Source organism: Propithecus coquereli, unplaced genomic scaffold (assembly GCF_000956105.1).
Source record: "Propithecus coquereli isolate 6110/MARCELLA unplaced genomic scaffold, Pcoq_1.0 Scaffold536, whole genome shotgun sequence".
Classification (NCBI taxonomy): domain Eukaryota; kingdom Metazoa; phylum Chordata; class Mammalia; order Primates; family Indriidae; genus Propithecus; species Propithecus coquereli.
In genome coordinates this window covers 1,553,465-1,580,352 of record NW_012151241.1, presented here as the reverse complement: position 1 = coordinate 1,580,352, position 26,888 = coordinate 1,553,465, and the positions used below count along the sequence as shown (strand labels likewise).

At 58.1% G+C, this 26,888-nt stretch overlaps 3 protein-coding genes across 6 annotated transcripts; 1 reads left to right on the top strand and 2 right to left on the bottom strand.

Annotated features, from left to right (window-relative positions):
• Positions 1–364: 364 nt before the first annotated feature.
• ABHD15 (abhydrolase domain containing 15) lies at positions 365–5,660 on the bottom strand. 2 transcript variants are annotated; one of them, XM_012657307.1, is made up of 3 exons: positions 4,741–5,641; positions 1,712–2,233; positions 365–707 (listed from the first exon to the last, which is right to left on the bottom strand). In XM_012657307.1, the coding sequence occupies exons 1-3, from the start codon at positions 5,619–5,621 to the stop codon at positions 659–661; spliced, it is 1,452 nt and encodes a 483-aa protein (XP_012512761.1). In that variant the 5' UTR covers positions 5,622–5,641; the 3' UTR covers positions 365–658. The 2 variants fall into 2 exon arrangements, with proteins under 2 accessions (XP_012512761.1, XP_012512762.1); XM_012657308.1 differs by having other exon boundaries at positions 365–2,233; positions 4,741–5,660.
• Positions 5,661–7,403: 1,743 nt separating this feature from the next.
• TP53I13 (tumor protein p53 inducible protein 13) lies at positions 7,404–11,300 on the top strand. Of its 2 annotated transcripts, XM_012657305.1 has the most exons (8): positions 7,518–7,623; positions 7,816–7,884; positions 8,115–8,156; positions 9,816–9,944; positions 10,083–10,280; positions 10,374–10,581; positions 10,744–10,929; positions 11,007–11,300. In XM_012657305.1, the coding sequence occupies exons 1-8, from the start codon at positions 7,552–7,554 to the stop codon at positions 11,117–11,119; spliced, it is 1,017 nt and encodes a 338-aa protein (XP_012512759.1). In that variant the 5' UTR covers positions 7,518–7,551; the 3' UTR covers positions 11,120–11,300. The 2 variants fall into 2 exon arrangements, with proteins under 2 accessions (XP_012512760.1, XP_012512759.1); XM_012657306.1 differs by having other exon boundaries at positions 7,404–7,623; positions 10,374–10,929.
• A 370-nt stretch (positions 11,301–11,670) lies between these two features.
• Positions 11,671–21,511, bottom strand: GIT1 (G protein-coupled receptor kinase interacting ArfGAP 1). Of its 2 annotated transcripts, none has more exons than XM_012657303.1 (19): positions 21,373–21,511; positions 20,819–20,931; positions 20,614–20,719; positions 19,838–20,055; positions 19,655–19,749; positions 19,270–19,312; positions 16,901–16,949; positions 16,497–16,569; positions 15,832–15,929; positions 15,305–15,416; positions 15,040–15,173; positions 14,708–14,860; positions 14,359–14,589; positions 14,215–14,268; positions 13,957–14,043; positions 13,787–13,860; positions 13,468–13,650; positions 13,274–13,337; positions 11,671–13,109 (listed from the first exon to the last, which is right to left on the bottom strand). In XM_012657303.1, the coding sequence occupies exons 2-19, from the start codon at positions 20,929–20,931 to the stop codon at positions 12,897–12,899; spliced, it is 2,100 nt and encodes a 699-aa protein (XP_012512757.1). In that variant the 5' UTR covers positions 21,373–21,511; the 3' UTR covers positions 11,671–12,896. The 2 variants fall into 2 exon arrangements, with proteins under 2 accessions (XP_012512757.1, XP_012512758.1); XM_012657304.1 differs by having other exon boundaries at positions 15,353–15,416.
• Between the last annotated feature and the right edge of the window lie 5,377 nt (positions 21,512–26,888).

The following is a 26,888-nucleotide window of genomic DNA, read 5'->3' as shown; positions in this document are numbered from 1 at the left end:
GAGGTCAAAACAGGTACCCTCTTTCCCAATGACAAATTATAATAAAACTTCAAGGCAACACTTTTGTTTTTTTCTTTTCTTTCTTTTTTTTTTTTTTCTGAGACAGGGTTTTGCTTTGTTGCCCCGGTGTAGAGTGCAGTGGCATCATCATAGCTCACTGCAGCCTCAAACTTCTGGGCTCAAGCCATCCGCCTACCTCAGCCTCCTGAGTAGCTGGGACTACAGGTGAGAGCCACCACGCCCAGCTAATTTTTTCTGTTTTTTGTAGGGACAAGTCTCACTCTTGCTCAGGCTGGTCTCAAACTTCTGATCTCAAGCGAACCTCCTGCCTCAGCCTCCCAAAGTGCTAGGATTACAGGCATGAGCCACCGTGCCCAGCCCAGGGCAAAGCTTTTGAATCTTAGCAACACATGGAAACAGATGTCCTATTGTCAAGACAATTTAATCCAAACCAAGATATGTAGATCAATCTGTACACTATACCTTATTTTACTCTGGACTTCAGCATTATTCCTCATAAAGCCAAATACCCACTTAGTTGCTGAATGGCCAGATCCAGAAAGAAGCTTTTCTGCCTTTACATGGATGGCCTTTTGAATAATTGAGCAGACAAAGCACGGCAATGTGAAATATTCATAAATCACGGAGTCAGCTCTAGTCAACCTCTTGGTGCTTTTGTCCTCTGGTCCCAGATGTCTCTCCCGGCTCTGGAAAGGGAGAGGCCCGTAGTAGTGTCAGAAAAGGGAGCAACTAACCGGAAAACAACTACTCGATGAGGTTTGTACTTTTCACTGACACGAGAAAGCCCACGTATGTCTCAGAAGAAAAACTACTCTGGCTGGAGCTGTCTGTGATCATTGCCTGCAATGGTACTGGAGAGAGCATCTGGGGTGCCTAAACCATGGTCTAGCAGAATTCTCAGACCCTGTGTGAGAGCACTTCCTACTTCCAAAATACCCTTTCTCCAGGGAGGCTTGGTCCCATGCTCAAACTCTAGATCAGCCCCATTCCCAGCTGAGACTTGCAGAGCTCCTCTGAGACAGTAGACTAAGGTGTTCCAGAGAAAGGCATTCACGTTTTCTACCTTAGCCCTCACCAAGCCAGTCCCAGCACAGCACCTACTGCCTCTGCTTCCTTTCTCACTCACAGGAGCCTGAAATAGCCAAGCAGCTCTGAGAGCCTGCTGCCCCTGCGGTAAGTCAGAGCAGAGCAACACCACAAAGCAAATTTGGGAAGTGGGACTGAGACACAAACATCCTGTCCTTACTACATCAAGTGGCTCCAGCTCAGGAATCAGGGTCACGGAGCTAATTATTAAAATATTTATGTGGGATGGAGCTGCCCCATGACAAGCATACATTAATCATCCCAGCATGCAGTGCTAGTAAGAGAGCATTTTCTCCTGAGTCCATGGACTTAAAAGGTGCTATTCTTTGGCTATGAAGTCAAGTGACAGGAGACAGTGACCAGGAATGCCCTGCTGCTGATCAGGACGAGTAGGAATGTGTCTAGCAGTGCCTGGGCAGGAGCTCTGCTCAGGGTGAAGTGAGCACAGGCTTGCTGGAAGTTCCACCTCTGCACGGACCAGTTTAAGAGAGAAGGGGCTGAATCAGGAGCATAGAGCTGGAGCTGCGCATTCAGTCCTCACCATCTTTTTGGGATGCCCACGTGTTCTCTTGCAGGACTGGGGGGTTCTCAGGCCAGCCCTCACCTTGTATATGATCGCTTCCAGCTAAAGATCTCCTCCAGATTGGAAGAGGGAGAGACCTCCCGCTTCTGCAGGCTCCCCCAGCGACGCCGGCCCCCCAGGAATGAAGCTCTGTGCCTGCTCAGCCCTTTCATCTTCTCTTCCATGCGGAAGAACTCGGTCAAAGCCCGGAAGGACTCCAAGATGACCTCGTGGCTCCAGGCCGGCAAGGGCTCCTGGCGCAGGAAGCCACAGTGGCCCCCGTGGCGACTAAGCAGGAGGAAGAAGTAGGGGTTGCTGTGAAAGAGTTCAGTGGGCAGAGCGTGGTCTGGGGGCCCGCACACAGGGTCGTCAGCACTGCAGATACACAGCACAGGCACAGCTGCCTCGTCTACATCCCGGAGAGGGTCGTTGCGGTCCCAGTAGGTATCCCAGCTGATGGGGAAACTTTTGGTATGGCAGAAGAGGGTCTCCTCAAACTCTCGAAGGGAGCGGCTCCTGAACAGTTTGCTGGTATCCACTGTGTCCTCCAGGGCCGTGGCATACCTGGCACAAGAAGTTGAAGGGGGAAGGGGAGAAAGAGAGGAAAGAATCACAACACCAGCTGACAGCAGAAGTGACAGAGTGGTGGCCTACAGGCCAGATTCTGGCCACAGAGGCTTTCTTTGGCTGTATAGGGCTTTTAAAAACTTCCATTTTGGCCGCGTGCAGTGGCTCACACCTGTCATCCTAGCACTTTGGGAGGCCGAGGCAGGAGGATCGCTTGAGGTCAGGAGTTTGAGACCAGCCTGAGCAAGAGCAAGACCCCGTCTCTACAAAAAGTAGAAAAATGAGCTGGGTGGGCATGGTGGCATGTGCCCGTAGTCCCAGCTACTCGGGAGGCTGAGGCGGGAGGATGGTTTGAGGCCTGGAGTTTGAGGTTGCAGTGTGCTATGATGACGCCACTGCACTCCAGCCTGAGCAACAGAGCGAGACTCTGTCTCAAAAAACAAAACAAAACACCAAAAAACCCCAAAAACTTCCACTTCATGGCCTCCATTTAAAATCAGGAGATTTCACATACAATACAGATATCTGGCTTCTCTAGGGATATGGGAATATCTGGCCACATGGGCAGATGCATTTATCAGGGCAACAGTCATCTCCCTCTCTCCTGCGTCACCGTGCCCAGCAGGTCTGTTATTCATGGCATTAACTGCACCTGCCCAGTCCTAGGGGCAGCATTTGACTTCACAGCTGCTGATATACAGGGACAGCTCTTCTCCTAACCTCAGCTTCTGGCCTTCTGTGGGGAACTTGCTATGAACTCACTTTCTGAACCCCTCCTAGAAGAACTCACTGGCTCAGACCATCCAAACCAGCAGGTGACAGCCTCCCCCCAGTCATTCACATTTTACTGTAGGTTGCATTTGTTGTTTTTATTTTTTTAACCTAATATGCTCTCCTGATAATGACAAATGAACGTGATCTTAATCAGGGGTACATGAGGCAGGTATTCCTAGAGAGTGCTGGGTGGCAGAGGAAGCAACTAGGAGTGTAATTAATTTACTGGGTGGGTTCCCAAATGGGGGCCTGAGAACTTTGGGGCAGAGGGACATTGCTGCTGTTTCTAGCTTCCTGGAAAGGGCCTGGCACCCTCACAAGGAGGCCAGGATGAGCAGCTCAGTCCTTGGAGTAGATTAATCCAGCCTCAACCAGTTGAAATTAGATGTGTGTCTCCTGAAAACATTCAAAGACGCTTGCCCCAAATTTTCAATCCCAAACTTCCATGGGAAGGGCAGTTTCTAAACATGCAGAATTTCTCTTCACCTCCCTCCCCTCCCCTCCAGCCAGTGCCCTGGTCAGTGCTGGTGGTGATCCCTTTGAGATGGAAATATGGCAATTAAGCCAGATGAAGCAGCTTGGCCCTGAACTGCGCCAGCGCCTCTGCCTTGTCATGGCAATGCTTTGGGCTGCTGTTGAGCTCGGGGGTTGACCTTTTCAGAATAGGAGGCAAATGGGGCAAGGAAAAAAAGGGAAATCACAATTGCCACCATTTATTGAGCACCCGGGTACCCAGTGTCAGGTCTTACTTTTGTTTTCTCTTGTAATGATCCCAACTACCTTGGGAGTTGGTTATTATTAACCCCATTTAATTGAAGAGGGAAGTAAGGCTCCAAGCCAACTTGCTAGAAATTCAGGATTTCAACCCGAGTGGGTCTGATGCCATACCCCAGGCCTTTCTGCTACACCGCAGTGTTGCCGTAATGTCTTCAACCTCATTCTGCCATCTTCTAGGAAGCAAGAGTGCAGGCTGAGAATGTCACTCAGGCCTTCTCAGTGGAAAAGTCTCTCCTGTTGCTCTGGTAGCAAAGTGTTCTTCTTTTGGAGATTTTAAAAAATTGTTTAAATATTTTAAAAATTTTGTTTAAAATATTGAGTACATATCTAGGAATATGTAAAACATTTGTGAGGTCTAAAGAATTCTAATACACCAAATGTCACCATTTTTTCTGACTCCTGTCATCTCCAGGCTCAGAGACTGTAAGTAAACATTGTTTAAATATTTTAAAAATTTTGTTTAAAATATTGAGTACATATCTAGGAATATGTAAAACATTTGTGAGGTCTAAAGAATTCTAATACATCAAATGTCACCATTTTTTCTGACTCCTGTCATCTCCAGGCTCAGAGACTGTAAGTAAACATTCTAGACAGATCATCGGTTGCAACAGCTTCCAGAGCCCTCTTTGCTGATTTGTCAAGCTACGGACTAAGTGGTAAATGTCAGGTGCCGCCTCTGCTGCCAGTGGGCCAAGTGCTCAGGTTGCTAGGACACCGGGGGCCGAAATGAGGCAAGGGGGGCCCGGGCTGGAGTCCCTGCTCTAGTACAATCATGCGGGCTGAGTCTGTCTATGGCCTTTAAACCTGCTTCGCTGGTTCTGTCTAGACTATGGGGTTGGGACGGATTTGGAAAATGTGCCCAAATTGGCCCACACCTATTCAATACCACGCAGAGCTGTTTCTAGGCCAGCTCAAGCCCTCCGTGCAGGGACGCGGCCTCCGTCACCCACCTGCTCAGGGCGATCTTCTGGTGGAGCAGAAAGCCTCGCTCGTAAGGCCAGGGCAGGCCGGCCTCGAACCACTCGCGGCAGCGTAGCACCGGCGAGATGCAGGCGGCCCCTGTCACGTAGCTGGAGGAGCCGCACTCGCCCAGGTAAGAGAGCAGCAGCGCCGAGCCGGAGCCCTCGCTCACCGCGAAGAGCGGGGCCGCCGGGTGTCGGAAGCGGATGTAAGTGACTGCCTCCTTGAGGTCGGACGGGTCCCCAAAAGGCTGCAGCCGGGGGCTGACCAGCGGGCAGCCGTGGTGGCCGCGGCGGTGGAAAATGACCGGGTAGTAGCCGCGCTCCAGGGCGAGCAAGCAGAGGCCGAGGACGTTGCGGGTGAGGCGCCCCCACGCATTGGGGATCACCAGCAGCACCGCTGGAAGGCCCCCGGGGTTGGTGACCCGGCGGCCCCGACCACAAAGTCCCACGACCCAGTCCAGGGCCACCAGCCCATCGTCCGCCAACTGCAGGTACTCCCGGGCCAGCTCAGGCCCGGGCCCCACGGGCAGGACGAAGTGGCAGAGGGTCTGCAGGTGGGGCCCCGAGAGCCAGGAGCGCCGGCCGGGGTCCAGCGCCGCCGAGCGTCGCAGGGCGCGCAGCAGGCACTGGGCCAGCGCCGACGGCTTGCAAATGAGGCTGCACCCGCCGGGCAGTGGCTCATGCCGGTCGCTAAACCGGTCCGTGGGGCCTCCGCCAGCCACCTCCTCCTCGTCGTCCCGGTCGGGGGCCCCCTGCAGGGTCCTCGCTCCGACAGCGCGCTTCCAGGGGCGCCAGAGCCGCTGGCCAAGCAGGCTGAACAGGGCGAGCACCGCCAGGAGCAGCGCGAGGGCGGCGCCCCACGGCGGCATGGCGAGTCTGGAGAGCCCGGGCGGGCGGCGGGCGGCGAGGCCGTCCGTCCCCTAGTTGAGCGCCCCGCTCTGCCCGCAGCTCTGCCCGGCAGCCGCCAGCTGCCCGGGGCCCTCCCGCGCGGGCGGGCGGGCGGGCGCGCTCCGGATTGGCCGCGGCCCCGCAGAGGCAGCCAGTTCGCGCCCGGCTCCCCTCGCCCGCCCCCGACTCCCGCCCCCGGCCCTTTGTACAGCTATTGCGACAAGCAGGAGCAGAGGGTGAAAGGAACGGGGGACACAGAGGAGGAGTGAGGACGCTCCAGCGAGCCGGAAGGGAGTGGGGAGGGCACGAGGGAGAGCGGTGTTGGCAGCGGAGAAGTGGGGAGACCAGGAGACTGGGGCTCGGGGACCCGGGAGAGCATCGGAGTCCCCTGCCCCTGCCCCTCCGCCCCGCTTGGTCTGCGGCTGGCAGGGCAGACCCTGGGTCGCTGCGCCCTTAGAGGCCAATGTTGAGAAATAGCAAACGGGAGAAGTGAATAAATCGTAGCTCCTGGCGCTGGCTTCTGGGCTCCCGGCCGCGCTCTCTGACGTCGGTGTTCGCCTCCCCACCCCAGCCCGGACACCCGCAACTGCGCACTATAGCGGCCTGGGGGGTCCGGCACCGGGCCTGCGAGGGCGAGCACGGGCGCGGACCCCAAAAGCGGGCTGCGGCGGGAGGCCGCTAGTCAGTCCCTGTCCCGCCGACCGCCCCCGTCCCGGGAGCGTGGGGCTCCCCAGGAGCCTGGCTCCACATAAAGGGAATCCTCGGCGCCGCTCCCCAGGACTCCCCAGAAGAAACAACGCCAAGTCTCCGAGAATAAGTTGGGGGAAAGGACGCACTCAGGTGCCCTGTGAAGGGGGTGCCGTGGAGTTCCTTCATCAGCTCAGCAACTGGCAATTACTGGGGAAGGGGGAGGGCAAGGAACCCGTTGTAAGTTGAGGTACGTGGGAGACGACTGAAACAACACGTTCTTGCTCTATTTCGAAGTTTTGGGTCGTGCATCTCAACCCTCGCCCTCTACCCACGTCTTTCCTCCAAATCCTGGAGCGGGTACCGGAGGCGGCGCCCCGCTGCAGGGAAGGTCCGGCCAGCGCTCCTCGCTGCAGGAGAGGAGGCCTGTGGCTTCTCCGCCTCAGGGCGGCCAATGTCTTTCTGGATGCGCGCGGGCCACCGCCGGACGAACGACGAGGGTGCGGGTGGAGGTGGGGAACAAAGCAGCCGCCGGGGCAGCTCCGGCCTCCCAGGGCTTCCGGGTCTGGAGAGGAGGAGGTCCTGAAACCCTCCGAGGCTCCCCCGGGTTCGAGCCCTATTTGCTAGGGCGGGAGTGGGATGGGCTGACGGTGAAGCTCTAGAGCTGGCACCCTCTCCCTTCGGCGACTCGGACTTCACGACTCTGCCCCCCTTGTAGTCGCAGATCACACTGACGAATCTGAAGCAGGTTTGCCAGCGAAGCGTACCCGTCTCCCCCGCTTGGGCCACCCAATCCACAGGGATCCCATTTCCCGCCCTACACCCCGCTCCTAGATCCCAGCCAGGCGTAGCAGCTGTGCTCTGCAGGCCGCAGAGACGCGCCGGGACGAACCCCCGGGCAAGGGAGGTGGTCCCCGCCTGTCCTGCAGCGTGGTGCGCGCTGGCCGGGCTCACACTCAAAACTTTCCCGGCTTCGGGTGTAGGACGCGTGCGCACACGCTCGGCGGCTGTGGGCGGGCACCGGGGCGGGGCGGGGCGGGGCGGGAGTGCACGGGCGCTGCGGGGGCGCGCGAGGCAGGGGGCGCGCGGTCTGGGCGAGGGTCGGGAACGGGACGGCGCGCGCGAGCCCCGGGTGTACGTGGGCCAGCTGGCGACTCCGGGGCGGTGGGGCCGGGCCGGGTGGCGCGCGCTTCCTCACTGGCGGGGGCGGCGGGCCGGGCTGGGATGGCGCCTCCTCCGCCATCGCCCCAGCTGCTTCTAGTGGCAGCCCTTGCAAGGCTCCTGGATCCCAGCGAGGTAAGGCGACCGGCTCCTGGGAAGGCTTCGCCCGGGATCTCAAAGCGCTTTGCCGAAAGTTCGTCCTGGAAGGAGTGGCGCGCCGAGAGGGGACTAGGAGTTCCCCCGCTGGAGGGCTGGGCCTAGAGAGGGAGAGGGCAGGGCCCTCACCGCGTCCAGTGCTCCAGCTCTGCCTGCGCCTTGGACCCACAGGTGGTGGCTGGGCTGGCAGAGGAGCGGGGAGCTCGCTGTCCGGAGGGCTTGTGGCCTCTGCCCCCACAGGTAGGAGCCCTGGAGGGCCAAGGGAGAAAGGGGTGTGAAGGGGTAGCCCAGTCCCGCTCTGGCCTCGCTCCACTCTCCACACTCACCCTCTAGGGATCTTTGCAGGTTCCTCCTGCTTTCGTTTGCCAACTTCTCCATCCCGGCCTGGCGCTTGGGTCCAGCTGTCCCCTCTTCACCCAACGCACAGAGTCCCCCAACTGCTCTAAGCTCTCTTCTTTCCCCATGTATAGGTGTCACCAAGAGTGAGGTACACACAGGTGAGCCCAGGGCAGGTAAGTACAGGCAGGGATCCATCCTTGGCGCCTACACCTGGGAACAGCAAGCTCCTTGCAGGCCTCCTTTGCCTTTTCTGCTGATCAGCTCCAGTCCTTACCACTTCCCTCAGGAAGAGACAAGGTTTCTAGACCCCCTCCACCTCCCACCCCAGGACAGGTGGCCCAAGGACAGTGAGCTATAGGCCTCTGTCCTCTGCAGTGCTGCCTCCGGAATGCTGTTGAGTAGCTGGCTGTGTGGGTAAGTGGAACTCTGAGGGTAGTAGGAAAACACAGCCCAGGCCCTCACTCTCCTGTGGGACTGTGGGAAGTCCCCTGACTCTCTGGGCCCAGTTTTCTGTAAGAGAGGATATTGATTCTGCCCCTTCCTGTGAGGAGGGAATGAATGGTGTGGACGGCACAAAGCTGTGTCGTGTGCCTCTGGTTAGTAGTCTCCAAACTGGGGTCTGCTTCCATGGTTGCCCTTCTGTCTTCACTGCTACCCGATCCCTTTGGCTTTCCCTTTGAAATATCTAACCTTGTTTTAATCCTCTGTAATAGCTCCAGGTGAAGAGACATTGCCTCATGCCACCTACCAGATTCCTTTCCTCAAACAGCCCTTTCATTAAGTCATTCCACTATTCAGAAACCATCAATGGCTCCTTATTTCTCACTTTACCATACTCTCCTGCATGTCTTTTCAGGCCTAGTTAAATAACCTCCACCTGACCTCTCCAAATCTTTGATTCCTCTCAAGTTGATCTGCTCACCACATAAGGGCGTGCGTGCCAGCCTCATTCCCGCCGCAGTGCCTTTGCCTGTTTATTCTCTTCCACACCCGGCCCATCCCGACCTGGAGCGTGCAGTTCCCTCCCCTCCTGCCATCCTTCCCCAGCCATGCCCAGTGCAGGAGTCAGCCCTCTCTTAAGACCTGGCCTGATCGTGTCAGCCTTTATTCATCCCCTCCTCCAAATCTGTGTCTTACAGTTTAACAACTAATCACTGAGTTTTATTAGTCTGCTCTTTTGTGTAAGTTGTTTCTCTGAGTTTCTTATACATCCACTGCAAGTTTAGTCCAGAAGTTCTCTTTTGGCATCTCCTACAGCATCAAGCACATCGCTGAGCACCAAGTCAACTCAGTCAAAGAATAGTAATTGATGAAGTGTTTCCATCCTGAGCTTGTGCACCTGCTGTCTGTGTGCCCTGTATTTGGATCCTCTTGGGATCCTGACTGTATAGATCAGATTGATAGAAGACCTGGTCTTCATTTGGGGATGCTTACGGTCTAGATGCGGGGTCTGTAGAGCCATCGTTGCAGGTGCAGAGAAGTGTGGCTAAAGAATGTGGTCTGAGTCTGACAGGGGTACCCAAGCATGCTGTCTTCGAAGTTGTAAGCTTTGAGGAGTGGCACTTGATGGAAAGGAGGGGAAAAGGGACACTCAGAGGCAAGAGGGAGTGCATGGCACAACCTAGGGCCGGTATCCCAGGACTTGAGGGTGGAAGGGCCATCTGGCCATCCACAGAGTCCCTTTAAACTGGCCCCAATTCTTGCCCGATGTCTGTTCCCTGACCAAGAAAAAAAAAAAAAACAGCAAAAAAACCTGGCCCCAGGACGAGAGAACTTGAGATTCTCTGGCAGGGACCTGGGCCTGGCTTGATATCTCTGTCCCTTTCCTCTAGGCTGAAGATGTCACCTTCCTCTACCACCCCTGTGTCCACCCCTGGCTGAAGCTCCAGCTTGCCCTCCTGGCTCATGTTTGTGTGGCCAAGCCTTCACTCACCCCTGACCCCAAGCTCACTCGGGATCGGGTAAGTAGTTGATGAAAGGTGGTTTGTCTGGCACTGGCAGAGGCTGCAGCCCCGTGTGCAGGCAAAGGAGAGTTCAGGGGCTTCCTCTTGCTTGTTCCCCACCGTCATCTTAGCTCTAACAGTTACCTCCTTTCATAGCCCCTGGTGCTGACAGCATGGGGGGTGGCGCTGGAGATGGCATGGGTAGAGCCAGCCTGGGCTGCCCGCTGGCTCAAGCGGAGGCAGTGGCGGAAGCAGAGGAAGAAAGCATGGTTCCACTGTGACAGCCTTTTGGGGCCCTCTCCGTTGGTGCCAAGCCCGAGCAGAGGACGGCTGTGCCGGAGAGGGTGTGTGCAGGTGAGGGGTGCTGGGCCCAGGCTTGGTTGGTGGAGGGGTTGTTGGGTCATCTGAGCAGGGCAGCAGGATGACCACCATCTCCTCTCCTTTTAGGCCCTGGCTTTGGCCTTTGCTCTGCGGAGCTGGCGACCACCTGGCACAGAGGTGACATCTAGAGGATTCAGGCAGCTCTCTCCCAGTGGTGCCAAGAGGCGGGAGCTACGGGCTGCCCTTGGTCTCCAGCCCACTCACTTAGACCCGAGGGTCCCCTCTGCTTCCCCCTGGAGCTTGAAGGCCAAGCAGCGCATGTCGGGAATCCTGGGTGAGGAGGGTGATACCCCATCTGTGCCCACCGTCCCCCTGCTGCCTGGGGGGCATGAAGGCAATGCTAGCTCCAGGACAGAGGCTCAGGTACCAAACGAGCAAGGCAGCCCAGGCGGTTGTGCCTGTCCGAATCAGGCTTCCCCGGCCCCTCGCGCAGCAGGGCCTCCACGGCCAGCCCGAGGCCCCACCCCACGCACGGAGGAGGCCGCGTGGGCTGCCATGGCCCTGACCTTCCTGTTGGTGCTGCTCACCCTGGCCACGCTCTGCACACGGCTGCACCGGAACTTCCGAAGGGGGGAGAGCATCTACTGGGGGCCCACAGGGGACAGCCAGGACACAGTGGCCGGTAAGTTCCAGCCCCCTGTCCCACCCAGCTTCCCTGCCCTCCCTGCCTGCCCTTGACTACTCCCACCCTGCCCACAGCTGTGCTGAAGCGGAGGCTGCTGATGCCCGTGCGCCGGGTCAAGCGCTCCCGCCGGAGACCCCTTCTTCCACCCACGCCAGACAGCGGCCCGGACGGGGATAGCTCCGAGTGACCTGCCCAGCCCCGCCGCTGTGGCGGCCGGGCTCCTCCTCCTCCTCCTCCGGCTGCCAGGCGGTGACCTCTGCCACGTGGACCGCGCGCCGGGGCGCCCCCTGGCGGCAGACAACGCCTCCTGCCTGAGCATCGCGAGGCTCCCTTTCCTCCTTCACTAGTTGGGAGCGGGTGGCCAAGGGGAGAAAAAGCTGTTCTGCCTCCCTTGCCAAAACTCCTTGTATTTCTAATTAAATTATTTTAGTAGAGTCTGGAGTTGAGCTTGTGCATCTGCCGCAGAGGAACTCCCACCAGGACGCTGGTTGGTCCTAGTTCATCCAGGTAGTATTTTTTCTAAAGGCTTGGGCACCAGCCAGCCTGCTTCCTCTTGCCAACCTGGCCCTAGACACGGACTCTAGGAGTGTGTTAGTGGGACAGTGGTGTTACCTATGGAAACAGTGTCATTCCTGAACTCCTACCAGGTGCAGGGTTGGGGGTTCTCGGGGCACTTGGAGTCCTTCCCCTTTTCATGTCAGTCCCTCCACCCCCACTCTATCAGCATCAGAACCAGCACATGGTCACTTCTTTATTTTTGATACAAATGTACATGACACGTCTTGACAGCCCACCCACCAGCACACAGGTAGGGCCTGGCCCCTGGCCTCTTGCAGGGCGGGAAGAGCTGCTGGCGCTGCCATCTGCCTCGCCCACCTTCCCAGGCTGTGGCCAGGTTCCCAGGCCTTAGAGGGTGGGACCACAGCAGGTGCAGGTAGTGATGGTGGGTGCTGGCCTCGCAGAGGTTACGGGGAGGGGACTCTCAGCTCCACAGCCACCAGCTGAGTCAGGGACCCCGGGGAGCCAGCCCCAGGCTCAGGTGCTCAGTCTTCCGCTCCGGCCAGCACACAGTTCCCCTCCACAAGGGAGCAGGAGGAGATGGAGGGAAGAAGTGGTTTCATTTTAAGTTCATAGAGAAGGGGTACGAGTGGAGAAGTGGTGAGGAGAGGCAGCGGGCAGGACCACAGCTGGTTACTCTGGTAGTCCCCAGCCCCAGGTGGGGGAAAGGGAGGCCGACCCCCAACGCTGGTCCCGCTGCTCTGGTTTCCTCACCCCTTGAAACTCCAGATGGACCAGGCCTCGGGAACGGCACTGCCGCCCGCACACTCACACGCAGGCACGCAGGGACACTCAGTTACCACAAAGTTAAAATTAAGGGGTGGGGGAGAAGAGAGAGAGAAAAAAAAAGATTTTCCAGTGTCTGCTGCTGGGGACCCCGGCACAAAGGTGGGGGCCTGTGTGCTAGGCAGGGGCCGTTTGGCATTAAAGGAGAGCAGCAAGGGGCTGGTGGCTACAGGGCAGGGACATCCACAGAGATTATGTACAAAGGAGGGGGATGCCCCCGCTTGGCCCCCAATAGGGCTGAACTGGCTCATGGGGGTGGGGTACATGTAGGGGGAGCTGCCCCGCTTGGAGTGTCCCCACCCAACCTTTTGCTGAGGGTGCCCCAGAGAGCAAGGGGCTGGGAGTGATGTCTTGCAGACCCCTGCACGCTAGGAGGGGGGGATGCTATATACAGGGGGGAGGTGCATGGAATGTGGGGACAGAAGCTCCTGCCACCCCACCTCCCCCTCCTTGGGGGCTCGAGGGGGTGGGCACCAGGGCACCTGGCTGCCAGGGGAGAGTGGCAGCACTAAGGGCACTTGTGCCAGTGGCTCTGTTGGGGTGGGGATTAGTGTCTGGAGTGGCCCAGTTCCCGTGGCCAGTGAGGTCCCAGGGTGCAGGTGAGGGTGTGGGGAGAGTGGTCACTGCTTCTTCTCTCGGGTGGTGATGGTGACCAGCTGCTTGGCAGCCTTGGCGATGTCATAGGCGCACTGGATCACCTGCTGAGTCAGCAGCTGGAAGTCCACAGGGGCGCCGGGCTCTGGGGGCACTGTCTTCCGGCACTCACTCTGCAGCCGGTACGCGCTGGCGTTGAGCAGCCGCAGTGAGCTCCGCACCGGCTCCAGGGCTGGCCTCTGGAGGGAGGGAAGAGGAGGGCTGGGCCTTGGACTTTATGCTGTGAGCCACAACAAGGGCCCAGCGTGTCCATCCACGTCTCCACCCAGGTACGGGTCAGGTTCTCTACGCCTGCCCTAGCCTGAACCCCTCCCGCTCCTGATCCTCTCTGTGGCCCCTGTACCTTTGGGAAGAGGGAGGCCATCTCGGTCACAGCCAAATGGATCTTCTCTGAGCAGGGCACAAAGCTGTAGGGGGAAGAGAGCATATAAATTAGGGGGGCTCCCGAGGAAGGTTCCCAGGGACAGTGGAATATGGGGCCCTCTTGTCCCCTGCAACACCCCAAGCGCAAACAGGAGCCTGCTCCCCAGCCCGTACCTGTCATGCTTGAATTCCTGGGCTGCCCGCAACAATTCCTGAATGTTCTTGGTGACCTGCTCTGTCTTCAGGATGACATCCTCGGTGCTGGGAAGCCCAGGGTCGAGGTCTCCATCCAGGCTTTCCAACTCTGGGTGGAAGTCTTCATCTTTGCCCAGCTCCAGAAACCGCTTCCCTTCCAGCCTGATGCCCAGGTTTGAAAGAGAGACATTCCAGCCATGGGGCCACTCACCTCCTCCGCCCTCACGCGCTCTGGGGCCCTCTCAACCTCCCCTCAGGGTGTGAGCAGAGCTGGGCTTAAGACCCAAGGGAGCCTCACCCAAGCAGCGGGTCCCCACTTTGCGTGTTCTCATAGTCGCTGTCGGCACCACTGCCGTGGCGGGAAAGCTTGCTCTGGAGGGGGTAGGAGGGGGTGGTGGTGAGTGCACAGCTCCCCAGCCCACACAGCCGCCAAGCCCGCCCCTTGGGCGCTGGGTGAGGAAATGTTACCGTGTGTCGGCTTCCCTCCTGGGAGCATGACAACAGTGGGGAGGAGGGAGTGAAGGGCACAGCTGAGGCCGACACCCCTTTCCGGATCTGCAACCCAGGGCAGAGCTGGAGTCAGCGTCTCCTCCCCTCCGCCCACCTCCCAGCTTGCCCTGAGGCCCGGCACTGGGCATCGAGCACGGAGCCTGACTGAGCTGACTGCCACTGGGACTTGGCACCTATTGGCTGGAATTGGACCCACCTTCCCCAGACTCTGCTTACCCGGTAAAGGCCGGCAGGAACGTGCACCGAATACATGGCGTCATCCTCTAGCTCCTGAGGGTGTTGCACAGTGAGCGTCACAGTGGGCCCTGTGCTGACCCCAGCCCTGTCTCCCCACGCCTTGAGACCCACAGGGCAACTCACAGTGCTGTGGAAAGGCTGTAGCCGGGTGGTGAGCTCATCCCCAGGAGGGGCCCCAAAGGGCTTCAGGGCGGAGCCTGGTTCATACATGGAGAAGGCCTGGCGGTCCCTGCGGTGGGTGCTCCCCCCAGGCCCCATGGGTGTGTGTTCTGCCCGCTCGCTGGGCAGCGGGGGTGTGGGCACTGGCCCTGGCGGCTGCCGGAGCTGCAGGTTCTCTGCCTGCAGCTTGTGGATCTGTCAGTGCAGGGTGGTGTCAAACGCTGAGTCCAGCAGGCCCCTGAACCTCCGGGTGAGGGCTATCCTCCCTCCAGGGGTCCTGGGGGTCCATTCCCACTGAGGCTGCAGCCCTCACCTCCCTCTGCAGCCTTCGGAGCTCATCACTCAAGCTACTGTTGACCTTCATGAGCTGTTGCACCTTTGCCTCGGAGGTAGCCAGGGCCTTCTTCAGCTCCAGGTACTCCTGCAGCGTCACAGCCCCATCGGATAGGTCGGAGGAGTCCATGCTCTGCAGACAGAGACGTAAGCCGGTCAGCCACCAGGGGTACCGGAGCAGATACTCTTGGGGGCGGTTATCGAGGCTGTGACCAGCCCACTTGTCCCCAAGGCCCCTGGGCTACTAGAAGACAGAGCTGGGCCTTGATGGAGGCTTGGGGTGCGGGCGCTGGGGAGGGACAGTGCTCGGACCCGGGCACGGTTGTTCCGAGCGGTGCCAGCGCTGCGCGGGGGCTCCTGGTCAGTGTCCTCGTCGGAGGCCACACTGTCGTAGTCGTGCTGGTCGTCGAGGTCACTCTGGCTCCGCGCAGACAGCTCGAGGTTGTCTGAGGACACAAGGCTTGTCACTCAGGGCTCACTCAGCCACACAACCCGTCTATCCTATCAGCCCTACACAAAGGGAGCCACAAAAGAGAACATCCTGCAACGGTGCCCGCGCCCCTCCACGCCCTCCCACCTGTGGGGCTGCTCAGGCTCTTGCCCTGCTGTCTCCGCTTGGCCTCACTGAGAATGTCGATGATCAGGGTGGCAAACTCTCGGGCATTGAAGCGGGCCAACTTCTGTCGCCCCTGCAAGGCAGAGAGGGCCAGGCTTGCATGAGGGACCCCTTGTGGCTGACACGGGGGTGAGGGCAAAGCTGCAAGGCGACGCCCTGTCATCCGACTTAACCACAGCTAAAAAATCCCAGCCCAACTTCCCCCAGCCAGTCAGCAGCCAAGGTCAGCCCCCAGGCCAGGGTCAGGCATGGTACAGAGTCAGGTATCTATGGGAGCTCTTAGGAAGGGGCTGGAACACCCACCATAGCTGTTAACCAATGCTCAAAAGAACAGCCTCTTCCCCCTTCCCAAATCCCAGTGCCAGCCAGGCCCTACAGGAGACCTTGGCGAGGGGTGCAGAGCTGGCCCAGGCCCCAGCCCACCACAGGCTAAGGAGGGACCCAGGCAGAGGGGAGACCGCCCCAGGCCCCTGACCCTGCCCTCTCACCTGATTCCTTGTGGCTGAGTATTCTGGGTTAACAGGCAGGAAGGGCACAGCACTGCGCTCTGTCACCAGGGTGCTGTGGTTCTGGGTAGCCAGCCACACTGTCAGGGAGGGACAGGAGCAGATCAGCTGCGGTGGCCAGGCCCCCACAGTGGAAGTGGGGGAGTGTGGAACACACCCTTCCTAGCTGTCCCCATGCCCACTGAGCGCTGGTGTTCAAAACAGGGTGGTCTTCAGCGTGCAGAGCTAGGCTGGGTCGGGGCGAGCCTGGGCGAGGCTGGCCGGGAACTGATGAAGGGAATGAGGCTAGTCCAGACCCAGAGTTTGGGGTGGAATCTGGCTGTGGCCAGGAAGGAGTGATGCAGGGGGGCGGAGCGGGACTGGGGAGACAGCCAAAGTGGGAGGCTGCTGAGTGGAGAGGAGCCCAGTCTGCGGGAAGGGGCTGGGAGAGGCAGGCTGGCAGCCTCCAGCTCAGTACCCTGCCCGGCCTGGGGAGCTCACAGCTGGCAGGGCTTGTCTGCAGGCCTCTGAGCGGCTCAACCCCAGGCACCCCTTCTTCGTCCCATTCAAGGACCAGAGACCCACGCCAGGCCCCAGCCCTTCCCCTGCAGGGTGGGCACTCTTTCCTAAGCACCCAGACCTCTGATGCTCTCCTGTCCCTGACTCACCTGCATCATTTTCTCTTCGATCCACCTCGTCATATACGTCCATGGCGAGCTCCTCAAAAAGCCGGTTGCTGAGCTGGAGGCAGAGAGGGGAACCCAGGTTTTGTCAGATCAGTCGGCCCAGCGCCAACAAGGCCAGCTTGCCAGGATGCTGTGAGATGCGGGGAATGGCTCATTTCCTGGTGCCGCCCAGCCCCTGCGCTCTCTGAAATGGGTAGGGGTCTGCGTGCTGAGCCCCAAGGTGGAGGAGGACAGAATGGAGGCCAGACCAGTCCGTTCCCTCATGGGGAGGTCGAGGAGAGGGGACTGGTGAGGCCAGTGAGGGGGAGGTCAGAGGAAGGGGAGCAGCAGCAGCAGGGCGGGGTGGAGGGCAGCTCCAGAGCTAGGGCCTGTCTGGGGAGACTTACCGCCTGCAGCTTCTTCTTGGCAGCTTTGGCCAATTCAGATAGGTCCAGGCTGTGGACAGAGGAGGGAGAAGGGAAAGGGGAGGAGGGGACAGACCAGACATGAGAGGTGGCCAGGCCCTTGCCAGTGACCGCCCAAACATGCAGGGACCCCAGGGAGACAAACACCCAGATGCTACACACCCAAAGTGCCTCCCCGCCCTACCCAACCTCCAACGCCTGCTGCCCTGCAGGCACGATATACCTCTGAGACATGTACTTTTGCCGAGATCTAAGTCCAGAGGAAGGCAGCAGAGGGAAGAACAGGACAGAGGCAGCAATTACGCAGGAGCAGGGCAGCACACGCCTTCTCACAGCAGGCCCAGACCCATCTCCACGCACGCCCGGCCCAGAAGGTACAAAGCCGAATTCCTCTCACCCCCAGCCTGCTCCTCTGGCTTTCTCTCTCTCAGTGACCCGTTCATCCAGCACCAGTGTCAGCTGCCTGGCAGTCACCTAAGTCTCTCTCGCACTCAAGTCCTAGCCAGGCTCCCGCGATCTGCCATTACTTCCTCTTGCCTGGGCTTTGCAACAGTTTCTTAATCTACCTCCCTACTCCCAGTCTTGTCCCTATAATCCTTTCTCCATCCAGCAGCCAGGGTGACCTTTTTTTTTTTTGATTCAGGGTCTCACTTTGTCACACAGGTTACAGTGCAGTGGCATCATCACAGCTCACTGCAAACCCAAACTCCTGGGCTCGGGCGATCCTCCTGCCCTCAGCCTCTTGAGTAGCTGGGACTACAGGCGCGCGCCACCACACCTGGCTAATTTTTTCTATTTTTAATAGAGACGGGGTCTTGCTCTTGCTCAGTCAGGCTGGTCTCAAACTCCTGAGCTCAAGCGATCCTTCCGCCTTGGCCTCCCAGAGTGCTAGGATGAAAGGCCCGAGCCACCACGCCCGGCCAGTGTGATCTTTTTGACACATCTGGTCGCACTACTCCTTGCCATAAAACACTGCGATAATAACAGGTGCATATGGCATACTCATACTTCAACAAACAGCTCACTGAAAAAAATATGCTAAATGCTTTGCATGCATCATCTTATAATATTTAATCCTCTCGACAGCCCTGAGAAAGAGGAATTGTCATCTCCATTGCCAGGAGAGGTAATAACCAAGGCTCAGAGAGGTTAGGTAGCCTGCCTCAAGTCACACAACCAGTGAGTGGCAAAGCTGACTGCACACATCTATGCTCGGAACACTACCCTCAGGATGGTCACAGCTCTTGCTGAAGCTCACACGGTGGCTCATTCTTTCGCTCGTCTCCATTCTAGTCTTGCTCCTGGGATTCCCTGCTTCTCACATTATGCTCCAGCCACACGAGCTGCCTCAGTCCCTGGCATGGCACTTTGAACCTCTATGCCTCTGCCCTTCTTCCTATGTTCCCCACAATGGACTGTAACCACCTAACCAGGCTGCCTCCCTGTGTAGACTGTGAGCTCCTCACGGGCAGGGACTGTATCTGAGTTACCTCTGTCGCTCCCCTGCCAAGAGCAGCAGCTAGCTCTGGGAAGGCGCTCAGTTAACACGTCATCGAATGTATGCCTACACGTGGGTGTGTTCACCACACACACACACACACACACACACACACACCAAGCAGAATCAGACTAGAGAAGTAGGGGATCTTGGGGTCTTAGAACAGAGGCAGTCTGGCTTTAAGGATCTGAGTTGCCTAGGTCTGACTGTCCCCATCTGTCCACACAGGCCCTTGGGGCCGGAGAGAGGCTCCTCCAAATCCAGGCCAGCAGGCACAGCCTGGCACCAAGCCGTGGCCATCAGAGGCAGCCACCAGGTGGCACTAGCACCCATCTTGTGAGCTGGGTGAGTGGCTGGGGGTGTCCCACACTACCTGGGCACTTGAGGCCTCTCAGATTGAGGCAGAAACACCTCATTTGTTCCCTGCCCCAGGGCCCCTGCCTAATTTCTGAACATGCCACAGAGGCCTGGCCAGTAGTCTCAAAGTTAGTCAGATTCCTAGAGCCCACCCACCTTTTCACTGACCAGCAGAAGCTTGTCTGAAGTTTTACAATGGGGTTGGTGCCACTGGGACAGAACGCAGTGGTCTACTCTCCCAGCCTGGGCGTCGTTTCTTGTACTCAAGCCCTCCATGTACTTGACCATCATGGGGCTAAGGCTGTGCTGACCAAATGCTGAGCTAACATTTCCTACCTGCCTTGGGGCCCAGCATTAGGGACTAGGGACTCAGCTATGAGAGGCCTGTGTCTCCAGCCCCTGGGGGATGGGAAGTGGGAAGGGTGGGGCCCTGGGGGGTCAGGAATCCACATGGCATCCAACAGCCTCTGGGAAGGGGCATCAGGTGGGCACTCACCTGTCAGCCATCTGTGGGATGATGTAATGCCCATTCTTGTGATCTGAAACAAAAATAAAAATGCCAAGTCACTCACTGGTGCTGGGTGGCTTCAGCAGCTGGGAGCCCACCTCACTGCCATGAGCAGGGCTTGGCACCCAGAAGTGTTAGGGTCTTAGCAAGGAGCGCAGGCCACCCCCAAGAGCACTGGGAGCTGGCTGGAAGTATGCCCACCCCCACTCCCTAGCCACAACGTGCTACAGCCCAGAGCCTGCAGCAATTTCACAGGAGCCAGTTGCCTAGCAACGCTGTTCCCCAGCCGCTTTGTCACTACAGCACCTGCTGCCGGGGTGTGTCCAGGTCCCACCTGCCTGGCCCAGCCAGGCCCTGCCCATGCTCTGCTCACCCGGCTTGCGTCCACAGAGGTAGAAGGCCAACCGGTCAGTGAGCTCATACTGGCACTCGACTAGCCTTTCCGCCAGTTCATGGTGCCCCGCCTGCCTGTGGGGAGGGGGTAGGGCTCAGCCCTGCAGCAGCAGCCCACTCCCCCACCCATCCACCCACGCCTCACCCTTTAGCCGACCCTCACCTGGCATAGTCAATGGGTGTGCGGCCATTAACGTCAGGGGAGCCAGGGTCAGCCCCGTACACTACAAGCAGCTCAGCCTGCAGTGTCTGCCCTGCCTTGGCAGCCACATGCAGAGGTGTGGTGCCCTTCTCTGGGTGGAAGAAGTTGGCCTGGGCACCCAGGGATAGCAGGCGCAAACATGTCTCCAAGTTGCCTGTCCGCACACTCGAGTGCAGTTGCTGCAAGGAGCAGAGTGTGCAATAAATACACAAGTGCACGAGGTGTACCCGACCTCAAGCTGTACCTAGCCCAGGCTGTCCCTGGGACTCCTACCAGCAAGAAAGGGCCCTGCCAAAATCAGACCATGTCGGGGAGGACAGAGGGTTCCCAGTAGGCGTTAACGCCAATTGATAACAGCTGCCATCGGTCACCATCTACCGCATTTGCTGTGTGCTCTGCTTAGAACATATTATTTTTGAGGTAGATGCTGTTATTTCTTTCCCATTTTACAGATGAGGAAACTGAGGCTCTGAGAGGCTAAGCAACTGCCGCAAGTTTTCCCAGCTTTTGAGTGGCAGCTGGGGGAGTCTATCCTTGAGTGTCCATTTGGGAGCTGTGGAGCTTTGGCCACACGCAGCTTGACCAAGCAATCTTGTCTACCACCGTGCCCTCTGTTTTACCATGACCTGGCTGCCTTTGGGTCCTAGGGCTCAGTGCTGACAAAGCAAAGGTCTTCAGGGTGTCAGGGGTGGGAAGAAGAGGAAAGGCCCCCCGATCTGTCGTAAGGCCCCTCAAACCTTGCTGAGGTCTTTGGCAGTGACCCCGTCATCGTCCCGGCAGGGAAGCTTGTGCACAAACGCCAGCATCTGGTACTTGGCCCTGATGAACTCTGACTTGATGGGGCTGCACAGGGTACACAGGAGGAAATGGGGAGCACAGTAGGAGAGGCTAGTCACCTTGCCACCTCTGGGCCCCTGCCCACCACCCCTCCAGCCCACTCACTGGACTTTGTCTTGGGGGTTGGCTTTGCGCCGGCCACTCTGCACTTGTGCGGGGTCCAGCAGGGAGTGCTCCCAGATGGAGTTGGCCCCATTGCTGGCGAGTGTGTGCACCATCTGCAGGGAAGAGATGCCAAGTGAGAGAGTGCCCACTGCATGCAGGGCACTGGGGGAAACACCTCCTGAGCGCCTGCTGCAGCTGGCACGGCTGAAAACTCTACTGAGGGGGCCTACCGTGTGCCTCACACCATCACACCACCATCCAGTCTGGCCACCCACAGACACGGATCCTGTTTAGCGCTTCAGGTTGCATGGTGAGCATGCCAAGGCTCAGAGAGGTTAAGTGACTTGCTAACACTACATGGCCAAGCCAGTAAGTGGCCAGGCTGGAGTGAGAGTTCCCTTTTTGCATGAAGTGAGTGGAGGGGTGGAAAGGGTCGAGGTTAGGCTCTGCCCCAGGTGGGTGCTGGCCCTGGTAAGCTGCAGATTCCAGACAGGTGTGTATGTGGGTGTAGGGGAAATATGGGGAAGGAAGAACCGCCCAGCCTAGCCCTGTACCTGCAGCAGCGTGGGAGGCCAGGCGCTGTGGCGAAGGTGCTTGACAATGGAGATGTGGCGTCCCAGGCTCCGGTGTACACTGCAGCACTCGTCACACACCAGCACACCCCTGCTGATGGATGCCCAGCCAGGGTCTGCCGGGGTGAGGGCAAGAGTCAGCCAGAGCCAATAAGAGGAGAGACCTCCTCAGCACCTGCTGTGGGCCAGTACCATGTATGCTTCAGTACTTCACCCGTGTTCACTCACTCAGTCCCCCACAGCCTGGGAGCTGGGACCGTCAGTATGCCCAGGATAGCAATGAAGGTTACCCAAGGGCTTACAGCTGGGGGCTGACAGTCATGTCCTTTCTTATACATCTCTGCCCCTCCGGAATGTGCAGTCCCCAGAACCCATTCAGCAGGCATAGCTTCCTGTCCTGCAGCCACTGCTACCAGTCTCACAGCCTTTTCCTAGGAAACAAGGCTGCTGCTCCAGTCCTTCTCACAGGGAGGCAGGAATCCCCTAGGGGATGCAACCCTGATGTTATGTGCCAGACACCCCTGGGCACCCCTCCTGTTCTGGGTCAGTGCCATATCTCTCCTGCAACCAGGCTTCTGCTGGAACCCACCTGACAAACTGCACCCTCCACGGACTCCCACCCCTACCCTTGTGCCGGTAGGTGAGAGGCCCTTTTGTGCTCGAGCCTCCTGCCACCATCACTGAGGGTGTGAGCTGGAGCTTCTCTTAAGGAGGATGGACAGAGCAAAGCAGCCAACCTTCATTGTGCACACACTGTGTACCAGCTGGGAGCATTACATACAATGCCTCTCACAACTGTCAGGCAAGGTAGGAAATGCTATCTCTGCTTTACAGATGAGGAAACAGTGGCTCAGAGAGATTAGAGGGCTTGCTCAAGGTCACACAGATAATGAATGGAATTGCCAGGATGCACACCCAGGCACTTGGATGCCGGAGACCATGCCATGTCCTCACTTGCTGCTGACCCTCTGCCCCTGCAGCCCCAGATGAGCAAGGCCCTGGGAGCCACTCTCTGCTCCTTGGGGAGAAGTGAACTTTGGAAACAAGAAGGCGGGCCAGGGCTGGGTGGGAGCTCACAGGGTCCTTCTCAAGGGCAGAGGAGATCCCACCCATTGCAGGCCCCTCTGGGACAGGGGGAGGAGACAGCTGCATACAACTCAGGCAGCGGAAAGGTCACGGGGGAGAAAGCAGCCATTGTGTGCCTCCGAGAGTGGGGGCAGGGAGCCTCTCTCCCAGGACACTCTGCTCTGCCCAGGCCCCCACCCTGACTCAGGAAGCCCTGTCCCGGTGGGGTGGGGGGCTGGCTTTCTGCCTTGCCCCGGAGGCTCAGGGTGTTCAGAAGTGGGCCCCCACAGGGGAGGGACAGGCTTAGGGGGGATGAGACTCTTTCCCAACCAGAAGAGAATTCTCAGGCTCTTCCCCTCCAAGGACCTCCCTCAAAGTTCCCAGACAAATTGTGAGGAAACTGAGTCAGGGGCCCAGTCTGAGCTCTGCTCATAGCAAGGGTCCCCCAGTAAGGTGTAGAAACAGGAAGTGAAAGAGAGGCCTATCTTTGGGTCTAGGCTTTTTAAAGGACACTCCCAAAATAGGGCAACAGAGGGATGCACAAGGTGACCGCCATATACCTTCCAAGAGGCTGACTCCAGGGGCTCAGGAAGGGACCAGCCATCTACGCCAAGAGGGGGAGCCCTAGGGCACACTTTTGTGTTGGCTTCACCAGAACAGTGAGGCCCCCCCAGGCATGGAAAACTCCCTCTCCCCACTCCAAACACCACTGGGTCAGGGGGCTTCCCGCCAGTCACCTCTAGCAGCCCAGGCAGGAAGCCGGAAATGATGCAGCCTAAATTCCTCTTGCTGAAATGGTGGGGTTTCCTGTAAGTAGGGAGCCGCCCAGGCCAGGATCATAAATGGGCTGCCCTGAGGCCTCCACCCCAGGCCTGTGGTCCTACTAGAGAGGCCAGGCCTGGAAGGGCTGATCAGATATCCAGGGGCAGTGGATTTAGCGCCCTAAGCCATGGGCAGACCAGATGTGGTGAGCCCCTGGGTAGGGTAGGGACCAGGAGACCAGGATCAGGGGAATGTGGTCTAAGGCTATGCTCCAGCCTGGGGGAGGGGCCTTTCCCCTCCTCCAGGTGGCCTGAAATAGGAAGGGTGGGCAGGGGACACAGTCCTGATCTTGGGCCACAGTAGTGCCAGCTCAGTTCTGGATGACACAGACAGGAAGCCCATCCCAGCTCTTATACCTACTTTCTCTGTGCAAGGGCCTTGGGTCTACCCAAGGAGGAACCCCCAAGCCCCACCTAAACCAGTTCCAAAGCAGAAGAGCCAGGAAAGTTTTCGGAAAGTCAAACAGCTACTGTATGTATGTGTGTATGTATTTGTATTTTCTTTTCTCCTCCCCCACTTCCCAGCTACTATACTTTTAAAGTTAAGGGACTCTTGGCCCAAGAGGATCCTTAGACCAAATGTGGGGCAGAGGGGACAAGGAATGTAAGGGTTTGGGGACATGGTATCTCCTCAGCCCTCTCCCAGGCTCTGGCTCCGGTCATGGTGTGGGTCTGTTATGTGTGTGCAGGGAGCAGGAAGGATCCACTGCCAACTCCATGGAGGCCTCTACCAAGGTGAATTCATGCCACCAGCCAATTAGTGGCCTCTGGGGCTAGGAGATTTGCATGTAAAGGCCAGCCTCAGGCCTCCCTCTCAGATCTTCACAAGACAAGTGGGAAAAGCCCACCACCCTGAAGGCAGGCAAGAGGAATCCATGGGGCAGAGACTGGAATGGTAGTTACCCTTGGGGGCCCTGACTGGGAGGGGACAAGGAAGCCCCCTAGAGTGATGGAAATGTTCCACATCTTGATCAGAGCAGAGGTCACACAGGTATACACATGTAAAATCCAAGAGGGTGCACAGTAAGGTGCAGGCACTTTGTGCACACAAGTCATACCTCCTTGAAAGAGGAAGAAAAGCCCACCATTTGCTGCCCCTCACAATCTACATTGTGAAGATTGCAAATTGCAATCTTCATTGCAAATCAGGCTACAGCCTCTGTCCCCAGCCTTGCTCACCCAAGATGCCCAGAGCATGGACATCTTGAGGTCTTCACTCCCATCCCTGGGGCTCCCAAAATGGAAAGGCCCATTGGGTGAGAAGTGGGCTCTCGACTGATACCAGGTGGCAAGGATGGGCAGAGGCAAAGGAAAGGGGGATATGGATGTTGGAAACTCTTGGACTCCTAAGGCAGGCAGGGACACAGATGGCGTCCAATGAGGGAGCACAAGCTGCCACAGCAGCCACGCCGTGCCCAAGCTGCTCTGCAACATACTCTGGCTGTATCTCACCTCTGACCTCCATGACCCCTCAAATTAATCAAATACAAAAGGTCCCTAACCCCACTCCTAGAGCTAGGACTGCAGGCTCCCATCATAGTGAGAGAAGCCTGTCACTCTGGGTTGGGAGCAAGGGGACTGGCACTGGGTCTCGTCTCCAGACTGCTTGCTGGGTGTCCTGATGCTTCTCTCACCTGAAATGCTACGGGATGGGAATCAGACCAAAAAAAGCCACTGCATGCCAGGGTCAGCACTCTAGGGTCGGGGAATGGGGTAACTCCAAGCAGCCAGCTGGGGTCCTGATAAGTATCCAGATACTTGGAGAGTGCCAGCCATGTGCCAGCCACTACAACAGGTACTGGGGTGGGATGATGAATGAGACTGTCCATATCCTGCCTACCTTACCATCCTCACCTTCTTGCTACCTTCCTGACCTGTATTCTGGATTGGGGAAAAGGAGGGGTCTGGGGCACGAATGCTCCTGCCAGGGGAAGATTAGGGGAAGAGCTGGGCAGTCCAATACATACGATAACTCCATTCCTCCTTGAGCCTGCTGGGCACCTAGAACTTCAGCCCAATGTCTGAGTGCGGTGTGGAAAGCACGACTGCCTAGCTGGTGCTGCCCTACATCCCTCTGCCCCAGAACCAGGACCACAGAGTCAGAGATAGCAGGCCCCCTAAAAACCATTCCTACTCCAACTTCTTTGCCCCACAGTTGAGGAAACTGAGGTCCAGAGTGAAGAAAGTCTTGGTCACAGAATAAAGTGGAAACAAAGGCAACACTAAAATCCAGGCTCCTCTGACAGAGTGTCTGCTAAGCCTCTCCCTGCCATGCTGTGCCCACGCCACAGAAGTGCAGAACAGCCTGGGACAGACATACATAAGGCAAAGTGTCCTCTCAGCCCTTCCATCCCCAGATCTGCCTGCATTTGCGGGAGGGAGTCATAGTTTCCAGCTAATTAGGGTTAAGGACACCCACCCCCAGATAGGTCCTCCACGGCTCTCTAAACCAAGACATGCCTTGAGAGACCTCAGTGTTATAACCACACACAACGTATTTTGTGCCCATGTCCCTGTCAGGCATCCAGTTCCCAAAAACTCCAGCTTGGTGCCACCAAGACCACCACAGCATCTGTGGGGCTCAACCTGTTGGGGTCCTGGGCCTATCCAAGAGGTGGCTGGAAGTTACCACAAAACAGCACCCCACTCTCACACTTAATGATGCCTATATTTCCTCTGGAGTTTGCAGACCGCCTGAGCCTGCCCAGGGGTCTCCCACAGAGATAGCTCCTTTCCTAAAGACAGGATGGGCAAGGGCTAGCGCTTCCTTCCCCAGGCCAGCTGCTGAGCCCCATCACTGGCTCTGTCCTCCCTCATGTGGAGAGGGAGCCACTCTGGATCACTACCCCTCGCCTCCTCAGCAGGCCAGGGGGGTCCGCACCAGCCCAGTCCCAACTCTCCTGGGAAGGAGAAGGGAAACACCATGTAAATACAGCCAGGGCACAGGTCAGAAAGCCAGCTGGATGCTGGGAAGCTAGGCACCTCTTGCCACTGCCCCCTGTCCATTTCTGGCCAGACTGGGCTAGGAGACCTGGAGGGGTCTGTGCCCAGGACAGGGCAATGCCAAGCCCACTTTCCCAAGCGGCCCTTACTGGGGAACAGGAAAAGCTGGGTCCAGCCAAGCTGTTCGCAGTCACCAGCAGGCCTGGAGATGCCTTCGGGAAGATGCCCAGGTTTGGACTGGCCCTGAACACCAGGCCTTGCAAGGAACCCCAGTCTTGGGAAAGAGGGGCAGGGAGTCCTAGGAGTAGCCACCCCTCACATGCTCCTGAGAAAAGTGTATCAGGCCCCCCTGGCGCATCTACCCGGCTCTCTGCCCCTTGCCCTCCGCCACCCCGGCCGGCGTGCCGACCATGCATGCAGCAGGTGCAAGACGCGGGGGTGGCACTGAGATGACACAAAACCACACTCGCCCCCATCTCCTAAACCCTGCCGGCCTCCGCCACAGCCCTCCTGCCACCCCAGGCTGGCGCTTCCGTTTGGATACTGAGATGGAGGTGGAGGGGGCAGCCAGCTGCCCGCCTCCCTCAGACTGAGGGGTGGGAGGCAGCGCCGGGAATGTCCTTCCTCGCTTGTCCACGGACTCGAGGGAACAGTGGCCCCCCGGGCCGG